Source organism: Acyrthosiphon pisum, chromosome X (assembly GCF_005508785.2).
Source record: "Acyrthosiphon pisum isolate AL4f chromosome X, pea_aphid_22Mar2018_4r6ur, whole genome shotgun sequence".
Lineage (NCBI taxonomy): Eukaryota > Metazoa > Arthropoda > Insecta > Hemiptera > Aphididae > Acyrthosiphon > Acyrthosiphon pisum.
The window spans coordinates 80532364-80560036 of NC_042493.1; the positions used below are offsets into that span (position 1 = coordinate 80532364).

Below are 27673 nucleotides of genomic sequence, written 5' to 3' on the forward strand. Positions count from 1 at the left end.
CTACAATACTTTTTTCTTTGTTAGACATAATTTTTAAAAAATCTGTTGATTGAGAAACCGAATCTCTGTGCCATTCAGATTGCATATGTTTTTTGCGTGAAAATGAAAATCTTTATATTTGGTAAATTCATTAACAATAAACGCTCCTAAGAATCTTCTTTTAACGACAGGTCGAAAAATAACACAATGTTTGCATAAGCGACCTTTTAAATGTCTGGAATAAACTAACCAACGATATGGTTTAAGTCATTCTATTTTAAAATTCCTTTTTCCTGCAACACTACCATTCTTGAAATCATAATTATCAGAAAGAACATATGGTTTTGTTAGTAATTTATATCTAAGTTCATCTGATAATTTTGATTCTATTTAAATCTGGATATGAGTCACTATCATATTTTGGCGTATAATTAATAGTTAATGTAGGTACCGTATTTATTGACGCGGAACATGCCGGGTTTGAATTGACTTGTGCAGAAACACTTGTATTTTTCGATGTATATGGCTCAAGCACAACATCAGATGCACTATTTTTATCAAGTCTTTTTTTATTTAAAAATGAATGAATATCCATAGTTAAAAATTTAAAATTTAAAAGAATAATATTAACGAATGAAACTCAGCACTAAATAATATAATGTCACTCAGACAGACAGACAGACAGTGGACGACTAAAATTCAGTACCTACAAAGATGCATGTATTTTGTAACCAGCTGTCAATTCGTAATCGTAGTTTTATGTATAGTTCATTAGAAGTAAGGACATTAAACGTTGTCTGATAAAATATTTGTAGTAGGTACCTGAATGATGTTTGTGGGTCTACCACAAATTATCTGTGATAAATAATCTTAATTCTTATGTAGGTACTTACAGGCTACGGACTACGACCTACCTATCTATGATGTTAATCAACTATAACAATATGTATTTTTATACTTATTTCATATCTTAAAAGTGATTTTAAAAAATAATTTGCCTTAATAATTACTAATTAGGTTATATCATGGTAATATTTATTGAACTACAAGTTTATATTATTTTTTGTCCAGCGGGTGGCAAGTGCCCTATCTTGCGGCAAGATTCTTGCCCCCCCTCCCCCCCAAATAGGTGCCCATGGACTTAGGTATATAAATACTTATGAGAAACCTTGTTTCAAATTGCTAATTGGTATGTTCGGAGATGACTGATAATTACACCACAATTCAGTTAGTCGTATTTTGTCCCAAATTTAAGTAGGTATTCCAATTCCATCCAAACACACATCGATTTACAAAATAACGTTTAATATTGATAAAATAGTTACATATTATGGGTTAAATAAAATAAAATTGTATAAATATAAATTTTCATTAAAATGCATCATAAATAGTCTATTTCATAAAAGCCAAAAAATTTTTATAATTATATTATAATAGGCATAATTCTAGTATAGCAGCCTATCGATTTTTAAGGTTTTTTTTTTCCAAAATGTGTGTCTTGGGGTGCTTAATAAGAATGTAAAAAAAAAAAAAGGTAGGTAAGTGGATGTCACTTTGCTGTACAGTAGGTTAGAAGTGGGTCACTGTATAATGGACAGTATTAAATTTGAATTCAATGATATAATATCACTGTTTAAGAAAAACGATTTTGAGCGGAGACAGTATGTCAGTCTAGGTATAAGACATATATATACTTATCTATGGTATTAAAAAAAAATTGACCTATAATAGGTACCTATAATAAATTCCAAATTAATCATATCATAATATCTATTAGGTACTTATAACGCGTTATATTTTTCATCTGCCTTTGAAACAATATACTAGGAGCCTTCTATTAAATTTTCAAGCTTTTTTATCCAACAAATAAAATTTTATTGATATTTTTAGAAAAAAAACTAAAAAAAAATGGAAAATAAAAATGTCCGTAAAGAGCTCAAAATACATCAAAATATTTTGAAAATGTTATGGTGTATAGAAGATGCTGAGATAAACATTCAGTCAAAATTTCATGTATCTACAGTAATTTTTTTTAAAGTTTCACCAAAAACCAAATTCAATTTTGTGAAAAATCGATTTTGCGTAAAAATTCCCGTTTTTCCTTAATTTTTCTTTTGTTTTTCCCGGCGCTTTTGAAAACTACTGGGAAATTTTAATTTTGACCTCCCCAATGCACCAACGATATTCACTTTCTGATCGAACAGATACTGAAGTGAATACCGTATCATTATTTCGACTACTTATCGTGTACACAGACACAAAAAAAAATAAAAAAATTAAAAAACACACATCATTGTAAAATCAATACATTCATCGTTCCACTCAGAATCCAAAAGGTCGGACGGACTTTAGTTTTGAAGTTATCAGTGAAAAACTTCAAAAAGTAGATTTTTTTCAAAAAAATACTTAGAATTGATTTTTTATCAAAATGTTTTCAAATCGATAAGTTGCTAAACTAGAATTGTTTCTAATTCTGAATTTTAACTGAAAAATAAATATGTTTATTAAGCCCCTTTTAAAATATGCGTAGGCAATAGAATATGCAGTATTGTGGTAGCTACCTTATCAAAAGTGATAAGTGGCTAATGTAGTAATTACAGGAAGCCGCGCACAAGGACGCATCGGCATCAGCTTCTCCGCTCTTCTCTTATCTAGTCTTCTCAAACATCTAGAATGTTCGCTGCCCGTCTGCGCTTTTATTTTAGCCGTCGTTTGAATCGAATCCAATATCCCTTACTCTGTATGACATAAGTTTAAGATTAAGACGCTGTGACGCCTAAAACCAGCTCGTACTCTCGTGATCGATTGTTTACATGTGACTTAGATCTGCGATCGTCCAACGTCCTGATCACAACGAATTTCGATCAAGTCCGGACCGTTTATGACGTATTTGGCTATTTAGCTGTCCGATTAATTCCGTCCACCCGTGATTTGTTGCAATGGTGGACTCGGTGCCTGCTATGTTTGGATTGTTGGTCAGCGGCAGATTGGTGAGTAGTAGTAGGTGATATCATAACCTCGCCGGGTTGTAAACGATTTGTGGCTTGCCTGGCTGCATCATCATATAAGATTGCCATAAAAAAACTGTGATTAATACTATCATAACAAGTTTTTTATACACTTTTTATCTTCATTATAATAATAACAATGTTTGTTATTTAGGTACGGACCGATTTTGAACGTTTAGAAGAAACAAAATTTATGATAACTATCAACTCGGCCGAATCCGTGAATTATATTTGTGTGTTTTTGACTGGACTTGTGCCATTTCCTGAGGGAACAGCTGGTTCAGGTAAGAATATGACCATAACTTTTGAACAGTATAATTAATAGTATTAATTCAAAACTTATAATTTCATAGTTAAATATACCAATAGGCACAAACAATGCATATAATGTCGAACAAATTATGTGATTTGATTATTCAAAACATCTAACACTTAATAGCTCCCTGTGAACCAATTTACTTTTACCTCTTCTGTTGTTTATACTCTGTCAGAATCTATATTGTTGGATAATTTTTATTGGAATCCATAGTCACAACAATTTTATGAGCTCCCAACTTATTTTCATTCAGTGAAATGAAAATGTTAAGCGGGTTTAAATTAGTTTTAAAATTTTAAATACGTGTTAGCAAGCCCCCTAGTTATAAAATAAATATTTGACCCAATGTCAGTCACGCCAGTGTATATTACATCATTATTAAATTCGAGGTCTTTTCGACCATGTTATATTTTTCAATAACAAAAAATGTTTCATACATTTTTATTAATTTTATCAAAACAAATAATTATTTCTTTACAATTTATATAATATGGTTATAAAAAGTTACTTATACATCAAATGGATAATGTTTTTTAAAAAATAGAAATGTACAAATTATATGAAGTCTTTGGCAGGCAATTGAAGTTTTCAAATAAACCTTGTCAGCCGAGATGTTAAATTATTTAGAATGCCTATTATTGTAGTATTTTTAATAATATTTGTAAAAGGTATATTGAGTATTAATGTTTGAAATGTAGAATTGTTACGTCTTATTTATGATGTAAAAAAAAGTCCGCTAATTTTGACCATAGCGCTATTTGACACTAACATCAAGTTAAACAAGTGTAAAAATCTTTTGTAATTGAAATGATAGTTAAGGTATTATCTTAGATCAAAGTTATTGGAAACGTAAGAAATTATTTGCTTACATACTCAAAAAAAATTGTTTATATAATGCTTATACAACATTAACTTGTCAGAGCAGAAAATGCGACATTTTTACACATTTTATTTTATTTATTTACAAGAGTTTTTGAAAAAGTATCAACAATATCTTATCTATACCTTATTTCATTGGTATAAAAATTACTAGTCTATATCAGGCGATAATACAAGACAATTTAAACTACCTAATCTAATTATACAGTAAAAATTGATAGTATTTAGATTTTAGAGTAAATACAGCATTTAAATATTAATAGCAATAGTTGTTATAAATATTTTATATTTACATATATTTGATTTATAATTGTTTCGTTGTAGTATTACAATATTTACCTATAATATAATATAATTATTATATTTACAAACATTATATTAATAACACTTCAAACATATTATGTATTTATTTAAATATGTTTTATTCTAGTGTACTTCAGTTGGCCTGATGAAAATGCAAGACCAAATTGGCAACTTTTAGGCATTTTGTCCAATAACAAGCCATCCGCCATATTTAAGCTTTCAAATCTTAAACAGCATCTTGATATAACAAACCAACCAATAAACGCATTCAGTCAATTCCCATCAATTTCTATAAATGCTCAAATTGGTATATCTATTGAACCTTTGATAAATGCTGAATTGCAAACAACCTGCATAGAATCAACACAAAATGTATCAACGTTTGTTGAGTTCACACAAAAAATGGTTCAAAATTTATACAATTACGTATCAAGTTATGCAGTTGATGGCGGTCCACAGCAAACATCTATGGTACCACTTTTATTAATTCAGAAATGGTACGAAAACTTTGAGAGGAAGTTAAATTTAAATCCAAATTTTTGGAAATCCTAGTATCTAACTTTTAATAAAAACCTAAATTTTCTTGATACTTGGGACTTATTTTATACTAAAATTATAAATTGGCATTATATAACACATTATATAATTATTTTATAAGTAATATACAGAGACTGTCTATATTATTATTAATGATAGTCTTAGATTTTAAGCTATGTGCCTTATATTAATGATAAGACTTATGTAAAATAATCTAAGAAATATATAATGTGTATGCTTTTAAATACTTAGATATTTTTATGAAGGATTCATTTTGTGTTTTGCTTCACCTCAAGTTTTTATATTTTAATTGTTGTACTTTTAAAGAACCAAGACCTTTTTTCTATAAAAAAAAAAATTGTTCATTACTAAAAATAAAATTTAAATTGTCATTTTATGTAACTTGCTATTATTTATAAAATATATTCATTATTTGTCATCAAATGTTTGTTTTAATTTTTATTTTAATAATTTTATTTTAAAGGTAACCTGTGACCTATTAAAATGTATTATAGCATATTTAAGAGTAAATAGTGATCCAACAAGGCACAGTATTTCTTTTAATTTTAGTAATTTTTAAACAATATTGTAATATATTATTTTACATAGGTATATATATATTTTTTTATTTTTTATCTATGGCTATACTTAATAAAAAATTCACTTATATGTTTTGATATACAGTTGGCAAAACACTTTCTGTTTGGATATTATGGACTATACCAAATTATTAATATTTAGTACGAATGATTTTTGGCACTTAACATTTATGAAGGGTTCAATAAGGTTCAATTTCTTGAAAATAATATCATTTTATTGTCACGTTAAAATTATTGAATAGGTTTTTTTTACTATATTATCTATGTTTAAGTTTTATTTTTATTCAGGTTTTAGATTTTTATTAATATATTTTTTGTAAATATTATACCAATACATGATGTAATATTTAAGGCTTAAGCCAGTTAAGACTTCATTGTTTTTAAAAATAACAGAAATTTATTGATCTGCTGTATGTAGTGACAGGTTTTTAAAGCTGTTGTACTGCAACCTCTATTAAAACTTTGTGTTACTGTGTTGGAAATATGATTTAAAAAAAAAATTATATACAATTTTATATTTTCAAAATGTATTATTTGGCATAAATCTAACTCGTAAAACAAAATTACCTTCTATTTATTCTTGTACATATTATTTAGGTACCTGCTGTTTATTGAAAATACTTGTTATATATTTTTTTTAAATTACTTTAGTTTGAAGAGCACATTATTACCTAGAATATTTTAGTATTTTAGTGCTTAATTTAATCATATATTAAGCAATATAATGAAAAATACAATATTTTTGTTAGCTATTAAACTTTTAGACGATGATAATAATTTTAAATTTTAAATTGTGATGTACTCTCAATGTACTATGCATGCACATTAGGGCTCTTTGTAAAAATATGTATTCGAAAAAATATAGTTTTTGCTGAACCTTGTCTTTGTTTTTGTATTGTAAAAACCTACATTGATAAACCTACAAGCTACAATTTCAATAATTTAAATGCAGATTTTTTCCAAAATGTTATCATCTTTTGATTTTATAATTTGGTAGTGTTTTAGCTCCAAAATAGTAAAATTATTGCACTACACTCAGTAATAGCTGAATTGTATCTACATGTTTCTTACATGTATCTAAAAAAAATTATTTGTATAATTTAGTAAAAACTCATGAGTACCTAATGCAATGACCAATTACAGAAATTACATGATGCTATTTATAAAATACTTTAAATTGATATTTACATTTTTTTGAAAAGACTAGCTATAATAATTGCTGTACAATTCCGTTATATTTAAACTTGAATGCATTTTTTACCAACTTGATATCAAAAATAAACTTTAAATGACATTGTAAACTGTAAATTGAAAATTTTCTTTTTTTTTATGGTTAAAATGTGTTTTCTTACCTGTGCCTGTATGTTGTAGCCATCTTATTTTTCCCACACGTAACAATTTTTGTATATTATGGTAGTTTTGTGATAACTGATAGGGTGACAACTATCTTTGGTACTAACTAATAACGTAGGATCAGTGATCTAGTCCTAAAAAAGTATAAGGGTACCCGCCATTGTAAAAAATAATGTGGGGGCTACGCCTAACCTTTTCGTTAAGGGTATACGCATAAATATAAAATTAGGTGTGTACCCTCCACTAAACCACTGCGTAGGATACTAAAAGTCCATTTATATAAGTTGTAGCATAAGCAATCACTACCTAAACATATATTTTAATAAGCCAAGGTGAGCTAATGGTCTTTTAAACATAATTTAGTGAACAATTAAACATAATATGCAACCCTGCTTTAGAATAATTATTTTAATTAAATACATTTGGTGGCCCAATTGGGCACCTACCGTATTTCTATAACAAGAAAAATGTTCAGTGTGCCCTAATTGAATATAGGACATTACGTCCCCATAAATAATTGAGTATGTTTCATCCCCGGAAAATGTTAAAATAGGATAATTGGTCACTGGGAGTTGTTACCCATAAAATATAATATTTTGTTCTCTGGGTTTTTAATCCTTATTTTTATTAAATTTTTTAGTAGGTAACATTTAAATAGTAGGAAAATAATATAATGTTGGAATTAATTTGATATTAATTCATTATTTTAATGATACAAAAAAATTAAATGCGCCTAAACATACAAATACATTTTGATTTTTTACTGAATTGATTATAATAGACCAATCGTCTATAGGTAGCTATTAACTACCGGTGACCAAATAACCTTTTTTAATAATTTAGGCCAACCCTAAAATATAGGTAGGTACGATTAACATTTAAACCTGCACTGCCAGCAATACCCTATACAAATTACAAGGTGTCAAAAACTGAAAATGTATATTTCTTCAAAATATTTATCATAGTTTATAGGTGTATAACCTATAATATATATATATATAATAATAACATATAAATAATATGTTAAAATACATTTTTTAGTTATAACTTATTACTTGGGTATTACATATTATAATTAGTTAATTACATTAGTCGGTGTCAATTCATTTTTTTACACCATTATAATATGTATATAATTTATATAAATATATAGGTAGATACCTACACATAAATGGAAACAAGGATCAAGCTATAAACTATCTAACTCAGTATAGAAATGTATGCATATTTTAGAATTTGGTAGGTATGCGGGGCATGAAACTTGACTACTGGGTCATCAGTTTCTCTGACCTACGATTTGTTTAACTCGTGTATTCTTCGCAATCGCAAACAACGTTAATTTTTTTTAATGAGAATCCTTATAGGTATCATATTTGAATTGGTCGGATGTGATGGGTCATGGTCGAAGTTTCAAATGAAGCGAATTCCTTTGATACATGAAACTGCGTCGATATTATTTTTCAATAGGGCCAGAGAAAAACAACAGCAGACTGAAAGTATTTTTTTTGTTTATTTTCAATTTAATGAGGGTGTAGACATTTTATTTCGTACTCGAAAGAAGACTACGATGGTATACGCCAACTACAATGCGTAGGTATAATATTATGTAAAATGTCGAGTGTAAGTAAATATTTTTTTTTATCTTCACTAGTAAATTTGGCGTACTGTTAGTTAAGATTAGTTAAGTTAAGATTTAAATTTAGAATTAACGAATCAGTTACTATCTCATACCAAGTAGAAATATTAGAAAATATTGAACGATATAGTTTTATCCAAAGCTGGGCAAATTAATGAAAATAATTAACTCAAGTTAAGTTAAGTTAAGAGGACACAAGATCGATAAGTTAAAAGTTAACAGTTAACAAATTATAAATTTAACTCTATAAGTTGAAAGTTAATATAGAAAAAAATATTAACTTAACTTAAAATTAGTACGTCAATCACATAAAGAGTGAATGTGTCTTTCTAGTTTCTAATTTATAAATTATAAAAAACAATTTTATTGAACTTTTATCATAATGTACACTGTAACCATTTTACTTTTACTTTACTATTATTTACTAATTTAAACTATACTCATTTCAAATTACTAATTTTACAAATATATTTTTTTATATCGTATAGAAATTGAATGTCATAATACATGAAGATGAGTACATGACCTTCACATATATTATAAGTTATATAACATTAAAACATAACAATTGTCAATTTGTAATTTAAAATTATTAATTTTATTAAAAACATTTATAATTGCAACTCGCGTCTCGCATAATATATAACTTACAACTTAATAAAATATATTAATAGGTACACAAAATTATGTTATCAAGAAAATGTTTGTGGTTTTCTATTGGATTATTTTTATTTTATACTCATATAGTAATATTTACGTATAAACGAAAAATTTTAAAATACTTTCAACTTGATGGATTTTTTTAAAATCAACTGAGAAAAGCTACGTTATTTCAACTGTAAATTAAACTAGTTAAGTTCATAAGTTGATTAGAAAATAAACTATAACTAATTAAGTTAAAAAGTTAAAAAAAATTAACTTTTTAACTTAACTTTAACTTTTCAACTAGTTAATGCCCACCTTTGGTTTTATCTTTTAATTTGTTAAATATATATTGTTAATCATGCATGCATGAAAAATAGTATATTGTGTAGGTATTTGTGTAACAAGGGTGGGAAGGAAGCTATTTCAGTCGCTGTCGACGTGTGCGGCACAAGCCGCAGGCGAGATCCGCATTACGCTAAAGACTAAATTGCATTCCAGTTCCCGCACTAGCCACACGTACTATTTTTTTGTCACGCCTTTTCATCAATCACGGCAAAGGTAATGCAGGGATCTATACAACAACCAGGCTATATTTTTACGAAAGCAATTTCGTAAAAGTAACTATTTGGTTTTATTTATTTTAAGTGTCATGCAAGGTTATAATATGAATATAAGATGTAACTAAAAGCTTATGTTTTGAAAAGGACTGTGGTACCTATAGATTTCAGTGTCTGGTTCTCCATGGGATTCGGCCACTTTTGGGGATTTCCATTTACCACCTGGCACTATGGGGATTCCCACTTTACCGCCCACTGGACGGAAAAAACTCGCTTTCAGACGCTTCATGGCTTCAACCGTCATCGAAAACTAAGCTTTCGGTATAGGGGTGACGAAAAATGAGTTTATGATTAGCCTAGTCAAATTAAATCAGATTAGGTTATGAATTTTGACTCTAACCATTTACTTAAGTCGAATGGCTCGATAAACCAATGAATACTTATTAACTTTTGACTTTAATTACTTAAAACACTATTCTTATTGACTTATTAACGTCAAGTAGGTATACTAAACTAGTTCACTAACTACCCAATCTATACTACTCGAATCAACGTAATGTCTGCAATATTTTTATTTTTTATATAGAACATAGCCTGTATAGGTTTCATCTAAATTCTAAATCACGATACACTGATATTCACTTATCTTTCTAAAAAATAAAAAGGTAATTTTAACCATAAATATGTCACTGTACTAAGCCGATAACATACAATATACCTACACTTCAATACTGTGAGTTTATAGAATCAAAATACAAACCTTATACCTGCATAATATAATAAATGGTATATTATGCGTATAGACCTGATAGTTTGAGCCTTTGAGCCTTGAGGCATACTTACTTAGTGGCATAGTTAAGATTTTGTCCTGTATGGCGAGGGAGGATTTTTTTTTAAAATAAATGTCGTGCGGGGGCTTTGCCCTCACAATACCATAAATCACTATTGGTACGCAGTAAAATAATTTATATTGAAAATTTTAAACACATTATTTAACAACACATTTCTTAATCTATATAATATATTATACGAGTACTATAGTCAAATACCACTCACTCATCAATATTTCTCAAAAATAACAAAACGTATAAACTTGAAATTTGAAATTAAAACCGTGTTTACCTATATATTTTGTGGTTATAGTATAAACTACTTGTAAATAACCTTGTTCTAAATTTGCAATTCTTATCTATAAATATTGTGCATTTATAAGCTAACTACAAAATAATTTGCAAATTTTCGAGTTATTGATAAATGTTGTCAACTTTCGAACTTTAAATATTTATAAAAAAAACCGTGCCTAGGTATCTTTAATATATTTTAATTTCTATTATAACAACTTATGAACCTTGTATATTTCAAGTTTATTGACCTAACAAATTTTTTTTTATCGATATTTATAGAAAAAAAACTAAAAAATTACAAAAATCTATAACAGATCAAAACAGCTCAAAACGAGTCAAAATATTTCAAAAACTATATCACGTAAATACATTAAACGATGATAAAATAAATAATTGGTGAACATTTTAAGTATTTACGGAGTATAGGTACGATTATTAGTTTAATACCAAATCGGATTTTCGTGCAATTTTTTTTTCCTTAATTATTTTTATTTTTCCCAATCATTAAAACAAGTTGCGAGAATTTTCAATTTTTACTTTTAAGCTATCTTCAAAGTAGAAAATCGTTTAAGGTAGTAAAATCTCTAAACAGATACAAAAAAATGTTTAAAATCGCATCATTGTAACAATGCATTTTCATATCGCTCTACTCAGAATCTAAAAGTTCTTGGGGGGGCATATCCCCATCACCCCTCCACCCATCACTACACCACTGTACAGGCAATAAGATGGACAGTATTTATAATGGTGGCTTTAGAAACCATGGTTCATATATAAATAGATGAAAAATTATAATTAAATTATGAAAATAAGATTAAAGTAATGGCCGTGTATAGGCGGACAGGGATTATAAATCGGTACCGTGAAACTGGCATAACCTACCCAGTTACCTAGTCATGAAGACTCATAAGTCCTCCAGAAATTTCATAAAATATAATAATACATTAACAAATAAAGCTCTAATTCGTGGAGTAACTGTAAAATTTTTATTTTATAAAGTTTTAACTTCGATATTTTGTGCAAACCTATTATCTTACATTTAAAAACATACCTTTATACCTAGTACCCACCCAGTACCCAAATATATAATTTTAAATTTACCGCTATTGCTCATATACTAAAATATATTATCACACAAAATATCAGTTCGGGTAACATTGCCGTTTGCCACCCTTGAAGTTTGGTTTTTGAAGAGGCGTCTTCAGTCTCGTAAGATTTTTGAATTTTATAGTATTGGTATATCTGGTATTATTTTTTATGGATAGTATCTATAGAGAAAGCAAAGTGGCGGACGAGGCTCAGCGTTTACCGATACCTACTTTACAAATAATAAATATTGAACTGAAAGCTAATCGTGAGGGTTAACTACTAAATACTGTACCTACTGTTGGAGGGGGACCCTACCCAACCGGTGATATTGATATGACGACTGTAGTCTGTACCAGCAATTATAGGAGTAATAATAAATAGGTAATGCTCCCAATGCAGGCGAGCGTATTGTAATTAATGGTACATCGTACATAGGACATAGGATATGGTAGGTATCTACTATTGGTGCGGAAAAACAGGAATAAAAACATACATATTATAATAATATAATATATATTGACGAATCAAATTAAAGTAACGCGGGCGTGGAAAATTAGATAACATGTGTATAGCAAACGAAAACCAGTAAATAATGGTAAAAATATTATAATAATAATTATATACTTGACAAGTACAATAACACATTTTTTTTGTTTATGTTAACCGCTTATATTTGAAAAAAAAATTAGTTGAAAATAAATAAATAAGTAAATGATAATAATGACAAACATAATATATCATAATATTATACACTTATATACGTGAAAAAGCGAACGACGCCTAATAAAACACAAACGAAACTAAAACTAATTGAATTTGAACAAAAGCGATAAATTAATATTGATTAATATAATTGATATAAAGATAATAATAAGATTACATTTGACAGAAATGTTAAGAAAAAATAATTTATAGAATATTATTCAAACAAAATATAAAATAATAATCGTAATAATATGTATATATATATAGGTATATAAAGATGTATGTGAGGTAATAAAGATAAACACGACAGTAAATAATAAACATATTACTGCAATGATATTTTAACCCGTTACAAAGAAATTTAAAAAAATTAAAATCAAATCAAATCATATCTAATAATAATAATAATAATAATAATAATAATAATAATAATAATATTGCATTATCTAATAATAATATATATAAATATTGGTTAACTACACAATTTAAGAAAAAAAAAACACATTTACATTAATATCAATGTAACAATTAAACATATTTTGTGACTTTGATCATACGCGGAGACAAGGGATAGGGAAGGGGTCGTAAATAACGATGTCACGTTTTTTTTTTTAAAAGTTTGAATGTATATAGGGTACATATGTATATCAATAAGTTATATTTTATATTACTTAAAATGGTAGGTACATCTATAAACATTATATTATATGTAACAGAGAAGTAAATAAAATCGCGTTTAAAACGACAAATATATATTTATATATATATATATATGTACAAAGTAAGTTTATTATTACGTACGCTCGTTGTACGTTTTATATATATTTAATTACTGTTAAAGAAAAAGTATCTACGGAAGAAGTATAATAATAATAATAATAATAATATTAATAAGTAGATATAGTTTAATATTATGTAGGTATATAATAATATGTAGATGTATGCATGTACATGTTCGTGTAAATAATATATATATATTTATTTATGTATAAAAGCGTATAATAATAATAATAATATCAAATAAGGGATTTAAATTTTTATATTTTATGCAAATCAAACGATTTGCTCAGCGGACAATCGCATTTAGAATTGTTTTCCTGCTAGCGCTATTACCATTTATTTATTTATTATTATCATCATAATCATCATTATCGTTATTTTATTATATTATATAATACATTGTTTTTTAAAAATTATTTCAATATTATCACAGAGTTTTAGTCATTTAGAAAATGTGTATGTGTGCGCACTCCCACTTACGGGGATGATATTATATTAAGTATATATATTATGATATTTTAGTGTTGTATCGACAGTTGCAGTATTCGGTGAATGGATTATTAACAACAAAAAAATGTTTTCATTAATTCTACAATACATTTTGGGTAACATTTATTTCTTCACTACACGAGGACGGATTTTACTGAGTATAATATTCCATTGACAAGACAATCGCACATTATAATAATATATAATACCTATATGCACAAAGCACAGTGCACACCACACCTATATAGTATACCTAATACCTACCTATAACCTATATTATATTATTGCTGTCACGGTATACCCACCTATCTACCTATATATTATAATATATATATATAGATTATACCAATTACCAGTCACATCGCAGTCGGTACCTACTTTTCCAGTCACGGCATACCGTAGTATTAATAATGTCGTTGCCTTGATGAACGGTGTACACGATTATAATGTGCCGACGAAAGCCTATACATAATTATACCTAAACTATATACACACAATACACTGCACAACATAATATTAATAAAGAGGCGAACGAAAAACAAAATAAATTAGCCCTAAATATATTATTTACGACTACCTACTTAATATTGAATATTACATTATATAAGTTGCAGGCTTGCCGCTTGCCAATTCCTGAAAAAAATTGCGCATTTAACGAAAAGATAGTCAGTCACGGTGAAGGAGAAGGAATAGAAGGAATAACTAAAGAAACACGTGTTTTTTTTTTTAAACCGCGGAGGAAATGACGCTTATTACACGAGAAAACAATTTGTTTTTATTTTTACCTCCTCCCAATCAACGTTCCGACATTATATTATGGTGACAAATACCACGTAGTTATCACGAGCGATATTTGTCATCGTGATCATTGATAATAGTTTTTTAAGCTACCCTGCATAACTCAGATCCAACACTGCAGTTTGTTTCACCCAACAAACGCTATGTTGTACGTTGATATATTATTTTTAGGTATCTCACTGTACCCCACGACACCCACATCGAGCAGTTATCTGAGATAACTTATCTCATAGCTGGAGGACGATGCCCACGGGTTCACAATTATAAAATATATCGTTCGATGGATCTCATACTTATAATAAATATATTATTTGTCTGCACGTGCGCTCAAATCAAAAAAAGTATATACGTATAGAATATAGGTAGGGTATATCATACCGTCTTCGTCGGACAACAATAGTTGGGTAGGCTCGGAATAGATAGCGTGCAGAGACACCACAAAACTCAGCTGGACACGTAAATGCCCTGCAAAATGTTACATGTTATGCCAGTCTTCGAACGATCAACGAGTGCTATTGAGTATGTAACGTAACGATAGTGTAGTTTCTGTATATGTGTACACATTTAGACATGTCAATATGTCGCGCGTGTTATGTCTACCCACAGAACCAATAAGGACTTGGAATGATTGGAAGGTACGAATGGCATAATATAGGTATAATATACGTAACCGCTGTGTAAGTAACATACTAATACCAATCGATACACGGGGTATACCGTACTCGATGATGGTAAGTATACCTATATCATACCACGCAACTTGATATAAGAGTAAAAAGATTGCAAACAGCCGGCAACCGGATCAAAAATACAAAAACATTTTTCATATATTGTTTTCGTATAATTAAAAACGATTCGTTGACACGGGATAATGTAACACAATTAACAATTATTTTTTTTCTTTCATAATCTTATAATCACTTGAGCACTCATTTTGTGCACTGGTAAAATATTATATCTATATGTACGGTTTTTTTTTTAAAATAAACTTATCACTACTCGACACGCAGGACGGGAGTGCCGCTAAAAACAACTGGCCCGCATTTATATATAATAATTAAATAAGGGATAATTTTAAAAAGGAATAAAATAAAATTAGTCGAAAAAACATATTAAACTCATTTATACTCGTAAGGTGCTAAATTAATAATAATAATAATAATAATAATAATAATAATAAAAAAAAACAAAAAAGAAGAAAAAATTCAAACATTGATTTCAGTTTATAATAAATATTAATCATCTAAAATGCACTAGTGTTTCAAAAAGAAATATATATAGTACACGGATTTTTTTTTCTGAGTATGTATAAAATATAAATACACAGAAAATACTCTTTTATACCAAATACTGTTTTTATTTTTATTTTAAATTCAAGTAACTTCAATAATTTGCTCGTATATTACAATATAATTAAATTCATAAACAAGTGGACTTGAATGAAAATTAAGTCTCATAATATAAGCTAAGCCATTAAATTCATATTAATTTTATATATACAATATTTACGAGCATATCCGTATTCCGTGTATTATATTATTGTTTTTAAAACACCTAAATTATAAATTAAAATCGAAAAAAAATCACACACACATACACAGACATGAATGATGATATTTTACCAAATAGAATCAAAAACATAAATTTCATAAAAATGAATTAAATTATTATTGTTAGTTTTGTATTACTATAATGAGAATGATAATAATAATAATAATAATAATAATCATAATAATTGTATCTGTAATAATATTATATATAGTAATAATAATCATAATAATTATAACAATAATAATAATTATTATTATTTAAACACACACAATTTAAATCAAAGCTATAATGTTAATAATGTACATAATACATTTGGTAGACCTAAGTAGACATTTTGAAACAATTTTATAACATTTAATCATATTATTGTAACTGTTATATTAAGTGATTCGATGGAAAGTTGACAACACATATGCAAAATTTACTAGGTACAAAATTAAGTAGATACACAGAACGAAATCAGATTGGAAGACAAAGGAGTTCATCTTATTGTGTAAAAAATATTTGCCATCGTATGAAAATCATAGTTTTATTTTTAAAGAATATTAGTAATTGTGTTGTATTGATTAATTTGTTATACCATTTAAAAATCAGATGAAATTTTTACGAATTACTGCCATTGTTATTTATTTTGTTATGTTATTAATTTTACTTTTAATAGCCATTGATTTAGTTAATAATAACTACATCCACATAACAAATTCAAAAAGAGATTTGTTATAAGAGTAGATAGATAATTACTTATTAAAACAATTAGATGATCTACTCTGGGGTATAGGACCGTATGCAATACCACCAGGAATCAGGATTCATCTCAACGAATTGACGGAGACTCTAACCACTTATATTCTTCATGGAGATTTCTTTATTTGCATAAAGAAAATGAACTTAACGATGACGGGGAAACAGAGCAACAATAATAAGGGGAAAATAAATTGTGTTAAACGAGAATTACGTTTAGGTTACCATAAATCTCGATTCAATAAAATCAATAATTAATAAAAAATGTTAAGACTAGAATCAATTGTCAAACAGTAAAACGACAAACCAAAAAAATTAAGAATTACATTTTTGAAACAAAATTAAGTTTATGAAAGAGTATCCACATTCCATAGAGATAAATAAACGTAGATAATAATTTAGTGGCAATGCCATAACAAAGGAAAAAGAAGTCAGTAGAAACTCATGAGATCATAATGACATGGTCGTAGCGACATATGGCGCGTATGCTGTTTCAAAATAACCCGATAGGGCGTAAAAGTACAAATACCTTACTATTGAGCTTTCACAAAATACATAAAAACTCAACGAGCCAAATGCTCAGAGAAACAGTGGTTCAATACAGCGTTATGTTACTCACACGAGTCCATAGAGAGTCAATTTTCTTCTAATCACTTAAAGCCAAAAAACCACAGGTCTATAATATTATAGATATTCTCACCCATGCATACATATTAAAAGCCTAATTGCTCAAAAACATAGTTATTAATTTTCATCAACATTACATATCTCATTTGGAAAATGTAAAAATATTTTTGGTAAATGCAAAAATATATCTGCGAGGGATTACAAATTTGAATTGTTTGTCACTAGTTTTCAATCCCCGTTAGATTTCACGAGTCCGCGAATACTCGATTTATGATTTTTTATACAACTGATAAAAATAATTCATGTACACTGAACCATTCTAAGAGTTAAATGTTTCGAATCAGCATCTATATTTTTACTCTACAGAAAAAAAAGCGTTTACTTTTTATTTTTAGGCCATTGGACTTTCAAGTAGTATGTTAGTTGTCAAATACGTACTTTTTACTTTTACTAATTAGTGCAATCCGTACCTAAGCCGTTCCTAGTTTTTATTTTTAACCTTCGAGTTGATTACATCGCATAATTTAATTTAATTTTTCGCATTTAAAATACTTTTTGTTCTACTATTTTTATAAGGATATTAGATAATATGTTGTTCTTAATCTTAATCATATAATAATTAATAATTATTGTTCTTTATTCGAGAGTTTGATGGACAGTGAAAAGACATTTGTGTATTTGTCATAATAATGACATTCTAGTAGATAAGCAATCAATCTAGCATATTAATATTTTTTTTTACTTAAGTTCTTGCAAATATATTAGATATACATTGGTTTAACTAAAACAGTACTTAAAAAACATTTCCTACAAACAATGTAGACTATATTGGCGAATAACAAAATAATCCATTTAAATAATAAACGCTAAATAGTAAGTTAGGTCTAAAATGTATACGTTACCATACATAATTTTAAATTATATTATATAAGAATAAAATTAACTAAGAATTTTTTTTTCGATACTAATTGCCACTAAGTTTGAATCATATAATTAGACATATACATTTTACAGCCAGTAAAATAAATCGCATTCATCGTAGATCATTTCGAAAACTATATTCGAATATTATATGTTATATAATATTGTTTACTTGAAAAATTAACAGATGTGTGGTATTGAACAATAATGCTTCCTATGTAGATATTACATCGGAGACCGCGATAGGATAGATTTCAGCGATCACTCTGAATAAAACAAAGGGAGTGTAGAATTCAAAGGGAGAGTTTAGTCGAATCGAATCATATTATATATGACCGTATAACAAAGATTATGTATTGCTCTTAATTTGTTATTCACCAGATTTTTCGTGTGTATACTTAATACTTTGGCCGATTTTATGACTATGCTTTACACATGTAACAAAATTAATGTTCGACGAATAAATCACAATTTTTTCATAGTGTGTGAAATACGCGGGCGTTGTCAACAAACACACAAAATTATGTAGAAAAAAAATGGTAACGATGAATTTAAGACAATCCCGCGTTGATTTTGGCGTTTGAATTTTTATGTTTCGTGTTGACAGCGGTCGTAATAAAGGTGTTCACGGAATAAACTTACACACGAATAAAATATTTTAAATTATAATACAGTATTATATAAACGTTTTTATGAGTTTTGCACAATATCGTCATAATAGTATTATACCAGCACTATAATATGTATAATGTATATACAAAGTTATAAATCTACACTGACATATTATGTGATCAATGCATATTATATTATAATACACAAACGAGTTGGGGACCTACTAACATCAAAATATCGGTACAAAAACTCGTTAGTTATACAATTATAAGTCCCAAAGTCGGTATTGCACACATGCACGAACCACGAAGTCCGGATATTGTCAACCGCGGTATCGCCGTACTAAACATCTATATTATTATTATCATAATCAACATATTATTAATTATAAGCCATGTTTTATTTTATGCTTTACGTTTTTACTACAACTATGTCTTTATACGTCGGTTTGTAGTATATTTTGCTGGTATCATAGCAGGTGAATGAATTGACTTTTTGTTTATGTTAAGCGTTTGTTCGAAAATTATACTCGGAGCTACCAAACACGAGATATTGTATATCATAGAGGCATACTATTAGCTATAATATCGCTGATATTACAACGGATTAACGCCGTTATTAATAGTTATATTATAACGCGGTTCATGAGATATCAATGATTTTTTTAATCTAAATAAATCGCAATTCGCAGGTAGGTTATAATTTTTTTAATTATAATTAATTATTAATTTAGCGGTTCTCCGATGTGATCGCCAAACGAAAAAAAATCATAACATTTTTTAACGGTTTGATTAGACTTTTACAAATACAGTTAACTTTTATCGTTCTCAAACTCAATGCAATTTAATTATCATAATACACAGGTAATATTGGTTTCATCGATGGCTAATCTTTTAATTTATAAAAATGCTAGACGTTGATTATTCAATCACAAACACACATATTATATAATATATATAGAGATTATATAATGGACCAACCCTTTCACTCCCACCCAGGTACTTTGAAAAACAATGCCTCGTCTCTGGTGATATATCATCGCGGGTTTCGGTAGTGAAATCGTTTTTTTTTTTTTCGTTTACGAGGAGAATTAATGCATATTTTCAACCCTATAGTAAAAAATCTAAAACCCTGCTTAGAATCTGATAATTGGAAAGACTGCATTTTAATATTCGAAGTGGTGAACAGAAAAACCACATTATATTATTACTTCATAATATTTATATATTAGTTATGTAAAAAAATACGTAACTTTATCATTATTATTATTATTTTGTTGCTTATTTTATTTACGATGTTCCAGAAATGTTTTCTATTATTTCATATTTAAAAATATAATATTACGAATTCCAAAATAAATGTAGGTATTACATGTAATATACAAAGTAATAGATTCTGTAAATTCCAATAGGTATACCGACATATAAAATATGAATTTCTTATACAAACCATGTTTTAGGTATTACATTTTTTTTTTTTTTATTTTTAAAAGAAGTTTTCTAAATAATTTACTTGGTTAAACAATGAGTTCATAAGAATCTAAATAAAATAGATAAAATTATTTTCTAAAAAAAATTATCTAAAGACCAATAAGAATATTTAAGTATACATATCGAAAAGCTAATAATCAAAAATACTACAAAACACTCCAGAAATGGTATATCACGGAATTTTATTAAAACGAATATAAAATATTAAAAGTTCCAAATAAAAACCTCAAATACAAATAATTAGTATTAATGTGCGTTATTCAAACTAGTATTAATGAATACATGTAAGTTTAGTTTTATTTGCAATTTTTTTATTATTTTATCTTTATAATAACTTGCAAAATATTTTTTTTGTTCTTGATTTAAAATAAATAATATTTAACTTCTACCAACATATTATCAAATAATTTAGTGTTGTTCTTTATTTTAGTAGTAACATTAATAACAGGAAATATTATTTCTGAGTAATTTATGAGTGTTCAAATACATTATATTTTATTAAGTACCTATGTCAGAAATGGCGTCAGTTTAAAAACTGGATATTTTTAATACTTTTCTTGGTAAAATATTAAGTTTATTTTATAGGCATTATTATTATTATTATTATTGACATAATTTTAAACAAGAAATGGTACATCAGAATTGTATAATGAGCCAAATTGTTATTGTTATATTCAAAATATTGACTACACTCTCACTCAGTTAAACATCCGAATACTTACAAATAGATTAATAACATATTTTAATAAAGAGTAAGTTATAAATGCCAATATGTAAATAGTATGTGGTATGTTTATTAGAACTTAACCCAATCTATTGCATGCCTAACATGGTAACAAACTATAATGATTATGGCTGTAAACAATTAAATTGTCTAATTAATCTATAATTTCACATACCTTAAACTTTTGTCTTACTCCTTTTGAAGTACAAGAAAAAACTCTAGGTGTTTTTATAATACATTTATATAATAATACCAACCAAAAAAGTGGCCTTCATCCTAACCGAAATAAACTAAAGCATGAAAAGAAAAAATATGTACGATATATTTGAATAATTTAGCACCGAAAAACGAAAAATAAATACAGATATACCTATATATATGACTAGAGTATATTAAGCAAAATTGCTCTTTTGATTGACTTTTTAATTTTTACAATATTTTGAAACCGATAAATTTGTGTGCATGCTGCATACTCATTGTAATAAGAATACTGAATAGCAATGTCGTTGACTTATACATTGAAATATAAATGTATTTACTGAGAAAATAATTTTATTATTTTATAATTGAATTAAGTCCAACAACGAATGGAAAATCATTAGTATCTACAGATTTATAAAATTAAGTAAATAGCTCAATGAAGTTGAGTTGAAGTACGTTTAAAGCCTACCGGAAATGTTAACTAATTATGAATGATTTATTTATTGCAAAATTCTTACAAATACAAATTTTGATGTTCATGCACTGCACATTATAAATTCAAGAAAAAACAATTACATTGATGTTATTCATATACATAATCAACAGTCTGAGAATATTCAACCGAATGGATTGAGCGTCGAATATAAAAATAGATTCGGCAATTCGGTAATTATGTTTTAAAAAATGTTCATGAAAGAATTTAATTTGAGCACTAAATTTTTTAAATTTTACTGAACAGTAAATAATAAATAATCAATCTTATTCCAATATTTGTAAATTTAAATACACACAGAACCAATTTTTGATGAAATATCTATATTACAATAAAACAATTCTATCTGTTCTAATTTGAATAAATTTAACTAAATTACATTTTTGTTTTTTTTTTTTTTTAATTAAGATTAGTTAAAAAATGCTTATCTATTGACTAGAATCTTGTAAAAACTTTACTAGGTATGCAAAAAAAAATTACATCTAAGAAATGTATAAGTATTATTAACTATACGTATAAGTGTATCAAACATTATTCTATATTTTATCAACAACAATTTTATTTGTAACATACAATTTGATAATATTTTTCTTGAATATATAAATAATAAATCAATATCCTACAGCATGGATGTTATTATTATTTATAAAGAATATATTATTATTTATTGCAGTACTGACAAAATTCTATAAACCTATAATAAATATATTTTGAATAGCTACCTATTTATTTTGTATGCATATTGCAGATATTAATAAACATAAAGAAGTTCATTATTTTTAAATCTAACCAATAGTTTTATAGTTTTTAATTAACATATCTGCTTAATTTTTTTATTTATTTATTAATATATTTTACACTTATTAGTTATTACATTTCTATTATAATAACTAGATAATTTGATTTATAAGGCGTCATATATACAAACTACTAAACTAGAATGGCTGAATTAATGATACACGAATACTTACAGATTATAATAAATAGAGACAGTTTTCTTTTATTAAAGGAATCAGAAACTCTTCAAGAAATATTGAGTATATTATATCATGATTAGTATTAATATTATGATCTATATCTTTAACATTTTAACGTAATTTTCCTAACTTGTATACTGATAACTAATTTCAGTCTCTTTCTCGTTATATTATTTATATTTAAGTCTTTTCTTATTCCATACGTTTTTATTATAGCTGATAAAATAAAAAACTTATGAACTTTTATTTTTATTATCCGTGTATATTATATTATTTTCACTATCAAACACCGTGCTGGAATGTTAAATTATGAAGGAACTATCAATCAGACCAATAATTCGGTCTAAAAATATAAGTTACAGCTGGCGTAATCAGGTACTGATGTTTTAAATTATAACTACACGGACAATGATACTAAAAAGACCTTAAATTAATTAAATAAAGTAAAGAAGCAGAAATTAAACTCAAATTTTATTTTGAAGAAACTTGGTGGACTTACAGAAGATTTTGGAGATAATAATAACAATTTTAGAAGCATTTTTCTAATGTGATTCATTGATTCATGAGTAAATTAAATGTGATGTTAGTGAATTATTTTAATTATCCGTAGCTTATAAATTATTTAGTTTGAATATTTTAACATTGTAATTGATAGAACTGTAACATTTATGAATCAAATTTTAAAAATCATTTGTTCTCATTTTAATGGTATATTATCTATAAACTTTATCTGTAGGTAGAGAAGAATTAATGTAATCCAGAATGCGTATTAAATAAAAATTACATTAAAAATATCCAGTTTTTAGTGATAGAGTTTTGTTTTTGAATTAAACTTGCCTTCATAAAATTACCCTGTGATTTTAAATGAAGTTATTAACCTTTGTTAGATAATCTCCAATAAGTCCACCTGTTATAACATTCTGTACTACATTCAGTACTAATTAGATTTATATGTTATTGTTTTTAAACAGTGTTGAATACTGTTCATTGAGATCAATAATCACACTGGTTTTTGTGCAAGTAAAATAAATCAAATAATTTGGTTATGTACTCGCACAACTGCGTATAAGCAACAAAAAAACAAACAAATATGTTCTTAATATTACATAGGTACGTTATAGAAATTGACTCGATTCTCTCAGAATTATTAATAAATGCAAAATGAACAAGTTTTCTATGAATAATAGTTCTTGCAATAGTTTCTTAATCATTACATTTTCATATTCTCAACTGTTGGTAACAACTTTCACTCAAAATATTAAACAATAAAATAAATTCAAAAAATATGAAATTGTATCAGAAATTGTCTTTAATTGAGGGTGAGGGGGGGAGATAAGATTATTTTTTATTAAGTACATAAAATGTATTGTTTTTTCTTGTACCTAATGGCATTTCAAGAGCGAGTAAAAAAGTAAAAATATTACAATGACTTACATATAGCTTCTCATGGACATTTTATGTAAATTGGTAAATATGATATTTACCTAAATATATAGTAAACACGAATGAATTTATATTTAATGTAAACACACTTACATTGTTATGTACACACATAATACACGCACACATATAAATGGAATAATAGCAACAAAAGAAAAAGAAAATATTATAAATTATTTACGAATTTAAATTTAAAATATAAAATATTAGGAATATCTTAGACTAGCAACGTTAAATAGAACAGAACACTATCAGTCAATATGCTTGCGCAATTATTATTTAAATCTGTTCCAAAAGTAAAGTAAAGGAAAAATGGGAAATTTTTTATATAAGATGGGTACCAATAATAATTATATTGCACAAACATTAACAAAATGTTTTAGGAAATATTAACATTTAAAAAAAAAAAAAAAAAAAATTATAATTTGTATATTATTTATAATATGCCTTGAAAAGTGTTTATTTTGATAACGTTATTATGGTGCACGCGATTTAATTTAAATGTATCTAATTAAAAATATAATTAATAAATAAACATAATTTACCTTCTTTAGACATGATAAATTTCAGCGAATTTGCAATTCAGTTAAAGATGTATTAGAAGGGAGAATGAATTATGTAAACATTTGAAAATATTCGAAGAAGATTGATGAAATTATTAACAGTCAGTTAATGAATCAGCAAGAGACATTAACAAACTGGATGCATCTCCTTTGCCTAAAAATTATAACATGTATTATTATAATATCGCGTATTGATTTTTTATACATAACGGTTTTTTTACACTTAACCATCGGTACACCAACATATTATTTTCATTCATTTTAAATTTTGTTTCGAAATAAATATTCTAAATCGCTAATATCATTTTTACCTTTATTGGTTTTGAACGATACTTGAAGTACACGGTTGCCTAACGTATATCCATTAAGAGATTGAATGGCAACAACTGCTTCATCATAATTAGTCATAGTGACAAATCCAAATCCTTTGCATTTGTTTGTTTGCAAATCTCTAATGACTTTAACACTCTGTACAGCACCAAATGGACCAAATAGTTGCCACAATACATTTTCTTCTGTTTCCGGTGCCAAGTTATACACAAATATGCACCAGCCAGATCCATTCATTGAATTACCAGGTAACATGGAATTTGCTAACAGATCACCGGCTAATGGTGAGTATCTAAAATCAAATCATTACATTTAATTAAATATTCAAATTATTTCAAATTTTAAATGAAAACTATTAAACTCAATTAAACTGATATAATAAAAAGAATGTTTTGATAAAAAGTTATTAAATGGTGACGTTCACAGGAATTCTATTTGTGTGTTTAAGGTTTAAGACATAATTTGTTTTTTAAATTATTGTTGATAATTGATATGCTTTAATTTTATTAAATTTATGATAACTTATTTAATGAACTTTATATTTTATTCCAAAGTTTAATGCTACCTATATATTTTTAATATAATAATGCCAACTTAATTTCTGTTAAAAATTAAAATCCTTACAAAGCTTAAAGTGCCGGTCTACAGTTACAATAATTTTTAACGTTTTATGAAAAAAGTCTTATTTACAATTACAATATCCAAATATTTCATTATTTACGTCAATAAAATATATATTATACATAAACCTATTTTAATATTAATTGGGTTTATTCAATAATTTAAATTTTTGAGGCTAATTTTAAAATTATTTTCCAGAACATACTAAAATCTAATAAAAAAAATAAACTTTATAATACTTGTTAAGATAACTTAAACTATCAATAGATTTTTAGATAAATTAAGATTTAGTAAAGACTAAGAGATTAAATGTTAAATATTTACTCTATTATATACCTTATTTTAATAAATTATTACTTTATACAATGTACTTAAGTATACATATTACAATAAAACTTCCGTTAACGGTCACCTCTATGTAACAGCAAATTTGTTTTAGTCCATCAAGTGTTATGGGGAAAATACATTAAATGTAAATATACATATTATACTTCTTTATAGCAAGCACTCTAAATAACGGTCAAAATATAAGTATCAAAAATAGAAAAATATTAATTATTTCAAAATGATTTATGACTATCTATAGGTTATCTTATAAAACTTTTACCATAACTTGATGAATATAGCAGGTCTGTGTATTTTATCATGTTTCATTACTCATTAGTGTTCAATGTCAATTGAAATTGTTTCAAAGTAAATAGTTTCAATGGCATCCAAACCAAAACACTTAACCATTGCAAAAAAATTTTCATTAAGTTATCTATTACAAGTTAAAATAATAAGCTTATTAACTGATGATAATGAATAAAATAAAATAATGACATGGAAATCGAGTAAAGAAGCCTCCCAGTGGACATACTTCAAAAAAAATAAAATTAGCTATTGGGTTTAAAAAAGAAAATGTGAGAAGAGTACATATTTTCTCGCAGATATACATTTTGAAGAAGGATAACTGAACCTAACGATTAAATAAAAAAATAAAGATATGGTTTTAAAATCATGGAAATCTAACGATAATAATAAAATGAAAGCTATAAAAAGTTGTGAATCAAATAAAACAATTAGCAATTTTCACTATTCAAAGATGATTTCAATTTGTAAAAAAAAAAAACAAGAGAAAATTATTTCGAAAATTGTTTTGACTAATAAAATTAGTTTAGAACAAACTAATATTATTCAATTTTTTTATTTATAATATTTTTGTAATATGCATTATAAATTTTTTTAAATTCTAATATTTAACATATTTTTAATTTGCACATGTTATAAATACATTTTATAGTATGTACATAATATTATGTACCTTTTTTTTTAAATTTATATCTAGCGATCGTCAGGAAGTGTTGCATGTTAATCTTAACAGTCACTTAAAAATATTAATAAAAATATGTTGCTTCGGTGACTGTTATATGGAAATTTTACTGTATAATACCTTTTTGTTATTTCAGGAAAATGTATACTTGTTTATATTTTATTTAAACAGGTCTCTCTAGGCTTGTATTAAGAGGACGCTACACTCGCATGTGTTGTCTCCGTCTTACATATGTACAACATACCAAAAACTGTTTTGCGCGGGACAACTTTT

The 27673-nt window shown here is 26.6% G+C and overlaps 2 protein-coding genes across 13 annotated transcripts in view; one reads left to right on the forward strand and one right to left on the reverse strand.

The window, feature by feature from the left end:
- Nucleotides 1-2632: 2632 nt before the first annotated feature.
- Nucleotides 2633-5465, forward strand: LOC100161962 (protein OPI10 homolog). The gene is given in 3 exon segments (NM_001326636.1): nt 2633-2969; nt 3142-3271; nt 4613-5465. Coding segments are annotated over 3 exon segments (606 nt in total). The 5' UTR covers nt 2633-2918; the 3' UTR covers nt 5038-5465.
- Nucleotides 5466-24988: 19523 nt separating this feature from the next.
- The window catches only part of LOC100168796 (ELAV-like protein 3), a 30299-nt gene continuing 27614 nt past the window's right edge, over nt 24989-27673 (reverse strand). For all 12 annotated transcript variants that reach the window (XM_029489995.1, XM_029489986.1, XM_029489985.1 and 9 more), the window contains 2 exons: nt 25449-25759; nt 24989-25291 (listed from right to left, as the gene is read on the reverse strand). In XM_029489995.1, coding sequence (XP_029345855.1) covers nt 25233-25291; nt 25449-25759 — 370 coding nt within the window. In that variant the 3' untranslated portion in view covers nt 24989-25232. The remainder of the gene's footprint in view (nt 25292-25448; nt 25760-27673) is intronic.